General features: G+C 40.2%; 1 protein-coding gene across 5 annotated transcripts in view; it reads left to right on the top strand.

Moving 5' to 3' along the window:
• The window catches only part of FREM1 (FRAS1 related extracellular matrix 1), a 130,329-nt gene that overhangs the window by 38,836 nt on the left and 79,208 nt on the right, over positions 1-12,285 (top strand). For 4 of the 5 annotated variants that reach the window (XM_069961974.1, XM_069961975.1, XM_069961978.1 and 1 more), the window contains exons 4-9: positions 1,113-1,414; positions 2,113-2,312; positions 4,641-4,964; positions 7,281-7,389; positions 7,897-8,028; positions 11,760-12,104. In XM_069961974.1, coding sequence (XP_069818075.1) covers positions 1,113-1,414; positions 2,113-2,312; positions 4,641-4,964; positions 7,281-7,389; positions 7,897-8,028; positions 11,760-12,104 — 1,412 coding nt within the window. Of the gene's footprint in view, positions 1-1,112; positions 1,415-2,112; positions 2,313-4,640; positions 4,965-7,280; positions 7,390-7,896; positions 8,029-11,759; positions 12,105-12,285 lie in introns of those variants that run through there. The other variant, XM_069961976.1, reaches the window with a different exon arrangement.

The raw sequence follows: 12,285 nt of genomic DNA, 5'->3' as shown, positions 1-12,285 counted from the left end.
TTTGACATGTCACAGGCATATGTTAAAAGTTTTGGTTGGTTTGGGCACTGCCGCCAACCTCAATCTACTCGTTCTCCTGAGTCTCAGCAGTCACACCCTGACTGACCCCTAGGACATGTCAAAATGTTTTTTTTATGATAGTGCTCAATTAATTGTATTGTGTACTATGCTGTTATCGTTACTTTAAGGCCATAGCATGAATAAACAAATAAAAATTAATCAGTAGTCTGTGTCTCCCAGACAGGTAATAACCCCTTGCTATTGATATTGGTATGTACATACAATGCCAGAACCCACAATCAATGCACCATAGAATGCTCTAGTCCTCTAGTGAGGCAGAGCTTGGTCTATGTTAGGCCTTATTCCTGTGTTATGTGCATAGTCCGTAAATATGGACAGTGTGCTGCGGAACAGAGTAAGGAGCTCCCGACATCATCAAAGCATGAAACAAAGCAAAGCTCTCTGGGTGCAGCGAAAAGCTGCATCCAGTCCTGGGAAACTGGGAGAAGTTTCCCAGGACTAGATCCATCTTTTCCTAGTACCCGGGAAGAAGCGGCACAGCCTGCAGCCAGATGAGCAGTTTTGCTTCGTTCCTACTGTAAATTCCCTCATCTCTATAATGTCTGGAGTTCCGAATCAGTTTAAATATATGTGCTACTGTACTGACACAGCTCTGCAGTTGTGTCAGTACTGTAGTGCAAAGATTTCAACTGATTTGTGTTTCTGGTACTTTGCTCATTGTTGGTGCACGGATGCTAATCATGGGATGTGCGAGTGTTCCCTTACACTTACCTGGCCCATGTTGTGTACTTCAAAGGGTTAAATACATTCTGAAGCCCACAGAAGTCTCCGCAGCTTGTTGTTTAATGCTTGCCAACAGTGACAAGTTCCAAAATTGAAAGTTGTTTGCATATAACCAATCTGTTTGATCCTTTGCTTTGTTCACGTATGAATAACAATAAGATTCATCAAACAGATATGAATGCTATTCCTTCCATCAAATCTGACAAAGTTTGCAAGAGAGGCTATAAATTCAGCCTCCCACACATATGAACAGAGCCTAATCTTAATAAGTATTATAACTGATATGTGTGTCATTGCCATGTACATAGGTTTACAGAAACTCAGACATTCACAGAGAACTTCATACTGAGGGTGAAGTTAGTGGAACCAGACTGTAACATTATAAAGCTAGGATCTAAGAAACTGGAAGTGACAGAATTCTATGGGCTCTCAAATATCATTGACAAGAACACACTGAACTTTGACTATGAAAAAAGAATGAATCTGGAGTGCACTGTCCGGGTGGCTTCTTTGGAATCTCATTTGCCAGCCCATGGTCAACTTGTCACAGGAGATCCTGTAAAAGAGCAGCCACGGGGGGACCATCCACACAGCTTCTTCAGTGGATCCAGTAAGTTATACTTGTAGTTATTAGCACTATACAGAAGTGATTGGTATTTTTCACAAAACTAGATTTATAGATCGATATAGGAGATGGGCCGAGCTTGAGTCCCCTGCAAAAATGCTTGAGTTTACCATTGACTTCAATGGGGTTCGTTACTCAAAACGAGCACCCAAATGTCGGGAAATATTTGTCTCAAGAAACGAGAACCCGAGCATTTTAGTACTCGCTCATCACTAGATATTACTACTTGTCACATTACTATATAGGAAACAACAAGATAAAATAATTCACAGTCATCTTATCCCAAAATCAATGGCAGGTCCCATATTAGTCTGAACATCCAAGGCCAGAGTTATCTGGCCTAAATAAATGTAAATGTTGCCATTAGGCTGGATTCACACTACATTAAAATTTCGGAAAAATGCCAACAAAACAGCCAGCGGACAGATCTTAGCTGAAAGTCAATGGAAGTTGGTGTTTTTTTGGTGTGGTGTTTTTCGCTCCTCTCTGGCGTTTTTGAGACTTTGTGGCAGTTTTTCAGAAGTGCAGCATGCTGAGGGGGATGAGGTTTTTTTTTCTACAAACTGCTGCATTTGTTTCCTATGAAGCTCAATGGAAGTTCTTCTGCGTCACTAAAAATACTAGCGGGAGGGGCGTTTAACTCAAACAATGAAATAAAAACATATTTTATTTTTCTTTTCCAGATGATAAACTAAGTCCGCTATGCAAAAGTGGAGGCTGTATTCAAGGGCTTAAAAAGTTACAAACTACTATAAAAACAAGCTGCGAGGAGTTTCTTCTAATGGGAATGAGGTATCAGCATTTAGATCCTCCATCTCCAAATACTGACTACATCAGTATCAGACTGGACCTCACTGACACACGGAGCAAAACTGTTTACAAGGTACTGTTCTTTACACAATTCATTTAGGCTTTACATAATAAATACATAAGGAAAACCAACTAGATGATTGGCTAGGGTAGGGCTGATAAGCCATGTAATCTAGGTGGTGGTGAAGCAAAGGAGATGCAAGTGCCAATATGGTAGAGGAAAAGGGCAACAAATGGAATATTTGCAAAATTTCCATACATAACACATAACAAATACCATATAAATAGAAAAGATTAGTATTTCCCAATGCGCCAATAGGCTATATCGTAGGGACCTTTATGGCTCTGTTGTGGCGGGGCCCCTGTATAATATTAGATGGTTCACAGGTGGGCTATATTGACATGTCAATTCTTTGGGGGGGATTTTGTTTGAGAATATGATTGAGTCTATGGAACAGACAGAATTTCAAAAGGAATCCGCCGCACAGACAGAGTTCCGTGAGTATGCCGTAGTGTGCACATACCCTTAGGCCAGTTCTGCACCAGATTTATGGCTCGGCAAAGCCATGCTGCTGTGCTAGAAGCAGCATCTGGTCTAGCATTGTCATGCTGAAATAAGCAAGGCCTTTTCTGGAAGAGATGTTGTCAGGATGGAAGCATACAGTATATTGTTCTAAGACCTCTCTATATAGTTCTGCATTGATTGACTCTTTTTAAGTTGTGTAAGCTTCCCTTACCATAGGCACTAATGCTACTCTATGCCATCAGAGATATAGGCTTTTGACCTATACATTAATAACCAGCTGACTGGCCCTCTCCTCGATTCTGCAGGACAGAAACGTTTCATTCATCTGACCACAGAACAGTTTTACATTTCACCTTTAACTAAAGGTACAATTACATTACACCAAACAATTATTGGCCTTACTTGGCCGATTGCCGGCCATTCTGGCTAATAATTATTTGTTGTAATAGAATGTGTTAAAAGACCACGATCAGCCGACATGCACAGTATCGGATGATCGTGGTCTTTCAACATGTTGAAGAATCCTGATCATGTCATTAACAGTGTGCTGCTTGTCGCCCCGTGTGACCATCGCTGACTTCAATGGGCAGCCGGAATGTTCTAAGGATCGTCCAGGCAGCGCCACCCTCCCCTCCTTGTGGTCCCTGCCGCTGCTCCCCCCTTGCTATCTGTGTGTGTGGAGAAGTGAGTGCTGACCTGATAGGTTGGCTCTCACTTTCCAATCAAGTCTATGAGTCTATGAAATGTGCAAATGATCACATTATGATTATATTTACATGCATTTACATTTTACACAGCATCCTAGCTTGGGGTTGTAGTTCATCTGTATTCTGAAAGGAATAGGCAGTTTAAGCTGTTACAGTACTCAGTTGCCTTAGGCTGGTGCTTACACAGAGATGGTGTTGATGCAGAAAGGTTGATCAGGGCCATGTGGTGTAGTCTCTCTAGTAGTGTGCATTAACCCATTAACAATGGTATACCACTTAAACCAAGTGATGGAAAGGTGTACTAACCCTTGCCCTTCTAACAAGAACTGCATGCAAGTCATGGGTATATAGAGGCAACTATAAGATCTTAAAAGATATATGCGTCACTGTCATTGAAATAATGGCCATGATTCTTTTGTTTGTTTGTTTTCCTACTTTGCTGTGCACAACTGTACATCTGCCACTGACGTTATTTATCCAGATGGTGCTTTGTTAAATATTTGCTAGAGTACAAAGCAAATATGTGCATTCAAAAAGTAATGGGTAATATCCTCAGCCATTTGTATTGCATCAAATTATTCAACGTTACATGGGATAGAATATCTTTCATTGAAAACCATTGATCAGTAATGTCTAGCGATTTACTAAAAAATGGACAATTAAAAGTAAGGATTTATTTCTAAGATGAGGGTAAAAAGACCACAAAAGTAACTCTGCAAACTAAGAGCATCAACAATGCATTCAAAATTTAAGCAAGATCTGCAAATTGGATTTGTAGTTTCATTTTTTTTCTCCTCTAAAGTCAACTCACATGAGGCCATTTTATAGGACAAAACATATTTTAAGGGATTTCCTAATTTCCAAGTAACACCAAACAACTGCAGCTGCATCAAATACACCATGTTTGAACCTAGCCATAGCGCTGTCCATAAAGGCTGGGCCAGATAACTTTGTTTGTACTATAGGTATTTAAATGAGAATCCGCTATTTTAAAAGATTTTATTATAAAATATTTAAATATTTTTATACATAATTAAATATATATATATATATAAAATATTGCTAATAATAATAATAATAATAATAATAATATGAATTGTAAAAATTATTGTCTATACTGTACATGACATAACTTCATTACATAACTTAAATTTAATTTCCTTTTCAGTCTGAACATGCTTGGATTCCTATTCACATTCGGGATGCTTTACCCAATCAGATCCCCAAGGCAGCCTTTATGTCGATGTTTATTTTAGAAGTGGACCAGTTCATCCTCACCCCTTTCACTACTGCAGCACTTGATGCCGAGGACAGTGAAACAAGCAAACCTCTGCTAGTCTTCAACATTACAGACCCTCCTCGTGAAGGTTTCATCACCCATCTCAGTGACCATACCAAGCCTATTACATCCTTCACATGGAAAGATCTCAATGACATGCTCATAGCATATCAACCACCAAACAGCAGTCATGTGGAAAGAAGAAATATGGAGGTAACAAACTTACACCTTACTGGTAAACTATGTAATTATCAACACAAAAAACAAATCACTGATTTTATAAATAGAATCACTGGTTTCGAGAATATTGGTTCAATAATGATAAGCAATACTAAGCACATTTGGGGGAATTTATCAATGCTGGTGCACAAAAGTCACAAACACGAAAAAGTGACAATTTTGTGTAATTTTTTTTTTTTTGCCAAAATGTATGCAAAAACTTTCTAATCAATTGTATTTTACACAATTATCATTGTGCATACATGGTACTGGTACTAAGGGACCTGCATCGTTTAACAATGTGTTGTCTTCCTGGTGCTCGAATTCAACACATTGCAAATTACTGGGAATGGCTAGTGAGGAACCAGTGGTCATGATGCACATTGGCACCAATGACAAAGTTAGATGTACTGTACATGGATAGTCCTTAAAATTATTTAAGGGACTTAGGCAGCAAGCTTAGGACAAGGACCTAAGGACCTAAGGTGATAGTTTCTAAAATATTACTTGTACCATGTGCCATACTAGAGAGGCAGTGGGAGATTAGGGAGGTAAACAAGTGACTAAGGAGTTGGGAGGGGGTGGGGCTTGCGGGGTAGGGTTGTTGCTGTGACCGGACAATGATTATTTGGGATAGTGGGGGGGGGGGGGGGGTTTGAGGTTTGAGGGTGTCATGGTGCTGTGACTGGACGATGACTATTGGGGATGGAGGGGGTTGTGGTGTTGCTGTGACCGGGCAATGATTATTGTGGATGGGGTTTGCTGTGACTAACAATGATTATCGGGAATAGTGTGTGTGTTGGGAGTATTGCTGTGTCGGACAATGATTATCGGGGATAGTGGATGGGGGGGATTCCCATGGCCGAAAATGATTATTGGGGATAATTGGGGGTGTTGCTGTGACAGTCAATGATTATTGGGGATAGCAGGGGGTGTAGCTGTGACGACAATGATTATCAGGGATATTGGGGGGGTTGTTGCTGTGACGGACAATGATTATCGGAGATAGCGGGGGGTGTTGCTGTGACGTCAATTATTATTGGAGATAGCAGGGGGCGTTGCTGTGACAACAATGATTATCAGGAATAGTGGGGATGGTGTTGCTGTGACGGACAATGATTATTGGGGATAGCGGGGTGGTGTTGCTGTGACGTCAATTATTATTGGAGATAGCAGGGGGCGTTGCTGTGACAACAATGATTATCAGGAATAGTGGGGATGGTGTTGCTGTGACGGACAATGATTATTGGGGATAGCGGGGTGGTGTTGCTGTAACGGACAATAATTATTGGAGATAGTGGGGGGGGGCATTGCTGTGATTGACATTGATTATTAAAGAGTCACTGTCGTATTTTTTTTTTTTTTTTTTGCAGAAATCAATAGTCCAGGCGATTTTAAGAAACTTTGTAATTGGGTTTATTAGCCAAATCTGCCATTATCTGCATGTAAAAAGCCTTTTCCCAGGTCCCCCCCTCCTTCCTCTTTTTCATCCACTCCAAAAAATCTGAAAATTGTGACTTGTTGCAGGAGTCGTACCCTGTCTGGTCTGGGGAGGGGGGAGGGGGGAGGAGGAAGGAGGGAGTTAGCCGCAGATAACAGAGGATTACAGGCACGGAGCTGAGTGACAGCTGTAATCCGAGCTCAGACAGGTCACTGGTGATGGTCAGAAGAGATAACGGGTGAGTGATTTGTAGATTAACTCTTTGTTGTCCTGTTTTGGTCTTTTCTTTAGCTCTCTCCATAGGAGAACAATGAAGACAGGGGGGAGAGCTTCAAACTGCTTTTTCATGATAAAAATGCATTTTTCGGATAATAAACCCAATTACAAAGTTTCTTAAAATCGCCTGGACTATTGATTTCTGCAAAAAAAAAAAATTCACGACAGTGACACTTTAAGGTAGCAGAGGGGGCCAGGTTAAGTGCACAGCCTGGGACCCATTTAATCCGTCACTGTGGGGAATAGCAACACATTTCTTTCTTACAGTACACCATCCTACTCTTTGCTTCCCTTTATACAGTCAGACAAATAAATTAGGCTTATTTATTCTATCTTTCATCAAGTTATGCACATGGCAATATCCAGCATTAGGGTGCAATATTATCAATACATTTATTCTTATTAGTACATAAGCATCAGGGTCTGTCTGTGTGTATGTATGCATGTATGTTTGGTTTTTTATTGTGTATGTGGGTATGTTGGTGGCTTATTTGTGGCGAGGGTATGCCTCTGGCGTTCTAGTTAATGATAATAAGAATCTCCTATAAATATAATGTAAGGATTCATAATGCAGATCATTTCTATTTGCTCAGGTAGAATTAGAAGTTCATGATTTTTTCTTTGAAAGGAGCTCTTCAATCACAGTTCACATATCTATTAGAACAGCTGACACAAATGCTCCTCGGGTATCCTGGAATGTGGGTAAGTTTCTGCTTTCAATTCATTGTAAATCAAATACATGCTGACAGCACATAACCATTAGCCATCAACATATATTCAACTCAAGAACAGATTTTTACTGCTATTCTTCATTTATTCAAGGACACCATTGTGTGACACATGTCCACATCGCTCATTTCCAATCAAGGGCCTAAAAGTAAAATATAAAAGCCAGACACAGAAATACATGTCTTACATTACATTATGTTGACCTCCAATTAGTAAGCCACTTCTAGCATAATTGCTAACTATCCCATTTTAGTGGGTACATATCTGGTAACCTAGACAAAACAAGACAGCAGAATTTGCTTTAAAAATAAAGTTTTGGGCAACTGATTTCTGCATGAAATATTGGTACATTATCAGTCCTGTAAATCTATATAGAATAAGCCTTAATAATATAATTGGATTTTCTATTTTACCCTGTTGAAAAAATGAATATTGCAGAACTAAACTAGGGATCTGTTTTCTGTTCTATATGGTGCCCAGGTCTGGATCTCTTGGAAGGTCAGTCTCGAGCAATTACATGGGAACAATTTCAAGTAGTAGACAATGATAATATGAATGCAGTTCGCCTAGTGATTGTGGATGGCTTGCAGCATGGACGGATAACTCTAAGAGGTAAAAGTAGAAAAGATGGTCATTTGCTATTAACATTGTGTATTTACTGTAAATATTGCATTACATATAAAACTAAGAAATAAGTTATATGCATACAACAAATATATTATCACATTTAGGGTAGCTTCACACGTACCGACTTGCAGCGTTAATAATGCTGCGAGTCGGCTAGGTCCTGGCAGATCACTTTCACTACATGCACACAGTGGTCTGAACGACTGCTGCGTGTATGTAATTCTGCCGACCGCTTAACCCCTCCTGTTGCCGTCCGGCTCCCGCTCTGTATACATTACCTGACCTCGCTTCACGGGGTCCCGGCGTACTGCTCTCCTGCCTGGCCAATCAGTGGCTGCGGCAGGGCAACACACTGATAGGCCGGGCGGGAGAGCAGTATGCCGGGACCCCGTGCAGCGAGGACAGGTAATGTATACAGAGCGGGAGCGGGAGCCGGGCGGCAACAGGAGCGGTTAAGCGGCCGGCAGAATTACATACACGCAGCAGTCGTTCAGACCGCTATGTGTATGTAGTGAAAGTGATCTGCCAGGACCTAGCCGACTCGCAGCGTTATTAATGATGCGAGGCGGTACGTGTGAAGCTACCCTTAAAGCTTTGTTAAGCCCTTATTACATGGGGCGATGTGGAGAGCAAGCAAGCACCGACCTGTCAGGTAAGCGTTTGCTTGCTCCTCATTCCCCTGCCTGCTGCCGGTGCAATTACACGTGCCGACAGTGAGGAGGAGCAGGTGAGAGCCGGGGGGAGGGGGGGCTGCTAAAGACTGTGGGAGGGCTGCCCAGATCCTCAGATCTTCCAGGCAGCCCATTGGAGACAGCGGTGGTCTGCTGCTGCCGCTCCTATTGCACGGAGCAATGGCAGTAGATCGTTGCCAGGCTGATCCTTGGCATTTCAACGATCAGCCTACACCGTGCATGTCGCCTGATACGGCCGATAATCACTTTGTGTAATAGGGCCTTTAGCTGCATTGTTTCTACTAAATAAAAAGTATATTTGTATCCTACACTAGTGTTTATTTGCACATTTAGATATATGAGAACCCATCACCCTATGAAACTCCAACCCATAGCACAAATTGTTATTACTGTATCTCTGAGTACAAGTCTGGACAACCTCATAAAGGTTAGTTCTGTATAGTAAAACATTGCTCATTGAATTGTTCACTCATATAAATGCTGTCAACTCTGGTTATGTGTGATAAGGGGAGGGGGGGACTATATATGTATAATATTGCAAGATATCTACACATATAGTTAGCCTGACTTACCAAGTTCTTACAAGTCTTCTATTCATTTTGGAAACATGTCTACCAGGACCAGAAGGTTGTCCTATGGTGAAGCACCTACTATTGCCCTTTCAGTCCTGCATAGTCTCTTATTTGATTTTCTAAATGCATTTCACTTTTAAAACACATGAGTCTTGTAAGTCTCGTATTATCTTCTAAATTCCACATGAAGAATATGACCCTCTTACCGTCTTTTGAGCTGAAGCACAGGACTGCACTGCGTTCTAAGCCCCTTGATCACTGGAGAGGTTAGAAGTCGCCCTATTTAATTCTGCTAAACCCCTAAATAGCAGTCTTGTAAATCCACCTAGATGTCAGATTGAAGTTGATAGCTCGTAATCCTCTGACTATTAAATATTCAGAATAAATTGAATTTCCACAGGCCTGGAACAAATCGTTCAACTGAAAAATTGAGAGATTAAGCAAAATCTTGTAGTTTATGTGGCTCAGCCTTTACACAAATAAGTTACATAAATTGGTATGGAACTTTGACAAATGGCAGTGGACATTAACAAATCTGGAGGCAATGATGTGTGATCCTACATTATTGAGCCGCATGTGTCTGTATACAAGTCTTTTTTTTTTTTTTTTTTTTTTTACACCAACATTTTTTTAAATAAAATTTTTTAAGTGCAATATTGTTTCAATCTAAGAAAGAGTGAAACATTACAATATAAAGACTATTTTACAAGTTGGGTTCAAAAGTAATAACCCAAGTTATACTGCACATTAAACAGGTACTCCCATCTCATATTATTTCCTACCCACAAGAGCAGATAACAAACTAAACTTGAGCACCCAGAGACATTGTAACCCCAAATGAACAAGCTCAACACACTTTATTCAGTTTCTAAGGGGCATCCAAACCTTGCCGAGCACCGAATTTTATTTATTCAGGGTTACAATGTCCATGTGTTTTCATGATCAGTAGCAATCCCACCTATCGGCTTGGTATCCTCTATCCACCGATAAGTTCATGACATGGGAAAACCCCTTTTACTAACAAAGCGGGCTAAATGACACATGAGGAGGGAAAGCACCCAGGTTATCCCATGTGATGGTTGGGATCACTCCTCAAAGGGTGTTTAAGGCTCTTCTAGATTGTGACACTCTAAAAAATTTGCTATGGTGCATTGCATCAAGGCATTTTACTCCTCATAATCATGTAATAATTCATGTATTGTTTAACTACAGAGAAGTCTAGGGATTGTTGTTTCCAAGCTCTCACTATGTTCTATTTAAAAGTGAAGGACCAAAACCAATGGTTATTTAGCTGAATAAAATCCAATAACTGTGTGGGTAATGTGACAGAACCAAACACATAGTCCTTTACCTTTGGGAACAGTGTGAATCATATATTCATGTTTACAGCACTGATTCAGGGAAAGTATGGACAATATGAACCAGGACCAGGTAGATGAGTAATAACACATATTAGTGTGTTTATAGAGCTGGGGACAGCGGTGTCTCAGATTAGAGGCTATTGGGTATCAGACATAGAGATAAAATCTTCCACCCACTTATAACCATATGTGGGAAGAGTCTGGATTCTAGGAGATACCAAGCAGGTATATATAGTTAGAATTAGCCTATGGGCTAGCATGAGCATCAGAGGGCCTATTATCAAAAGGAATAATGAATAGAGGCAAGGATGTGTTTATCATAAGTGTACCTATGAAGTTTTTGATCTGCAGGTATCAAAACTGTTTGTTTAATGGATGATTGTTGGTATTTTTACTTATAGTATGTAGGTTTACATGGAAAAACGTGGTGAGGCCCTTTATAAGCCATATATTGAGAGTGGTATAGGATATGAGTCAAATATTAGCAACAAAGGCAGATTAGGAGAAATGACTCCTGAGGCATACTTACATTTTCCTATAACTGACTGTATAATAATAGTGTTGGCAATTTGAAGCCTAGAAGTGTTGTGGATTAACATGATAAGTTACTATTTTTGGGAAAACCCCTAAAAGGTAAAATAGTATATACCTGGTCTCATACAAAATTAGATTATACTAAGTGGTGGAGTTCTCTTTTTATTTTAAAAAAAATAAATAAATAGGGAAGTATATGTTATATGGATTCTGTGGCGCATTACAAATGTTGGTGGTATGTGCACTTATTGGTGGCCAGGTGGAGGGCACACATATAGCTTTGGCACCAGGACCCAGGACACCCAAGCTCTTCTAGACTTCTGGAACAAGTACAACAATTCATCATGTGCCCTGTTTAGAACTGCCCAGCGGTACTTTGAAGATTGCAGTTATAACTGCGGCTTCTGATCTTGCCAAATATCTTTACCCATGCCTAATTATTTAAAGTCGACCCAACCTAATAGGATCTGTTGTGCTCTATAATGTTATAATCATTTTATTGAAAAACAAGCTTTTTGATGTTTTACTAACACATAGAAATATTGTTGTGCAACCAGGAGGAAAAGGATTTATGTTTACCGTTAAAGACATAAAGGATGGAGTTGTCTTTTATCACCACGATGACAGTGATACGACCAAAGATTTTGTTGTATTCCGAATATTTGATGGACGTCACAGCATTCGACACAAGTTTCCAATTAATATCCTTCCTAAAGATGATAGCCCTCCTTTTCTTATCACCAACATAATCATTGAACTCATGGAAGGACAGACTGTTCTCATTCAAGGCTCAATGCTATGTGCCTCTGACATGGACTCCAGCGACAATTATATTCGCTTCAATATCACTAAGCAATCAGTGGCTGGAAGCATCATGAAGAAACCAGGACAGAATGCCTTAGGTATTACATCAAATGCTTGTTTTACCAATAGCAATTTGCTTTATATAGAACGAAATGTTATATACCGATCAACCATAACATTAAAACTACCTGCATAACATTCATCAAAGATGCTTCCCACAAGATCTCTAAAGGTTTTCAGTGGTATTGGAACTGAAGTCAGCAGCAGTCTACTGCCTCG

This window comes from Dendropsophus ebraccatus, chromosome 3 (genome assembly GCF_027789765.1).
Source record: "Dendropsophus ebraccatus isolate aDenEbr1 chromosome 3, aDenEbr1.pat, whole genome shotgun sequence".
Taxonomy (NCBI): domain Eukaryota; kingdom Metazoa; phylum Chordata; class Amphibia; order Anura; family Hylidae; genus Dendropsophus; species Dendropsophus ebraccatus.
Note: the sequence above shows the minus strand (reverse complement) of the source record. Positions and strands in the feature narration are given on the sequence as shown.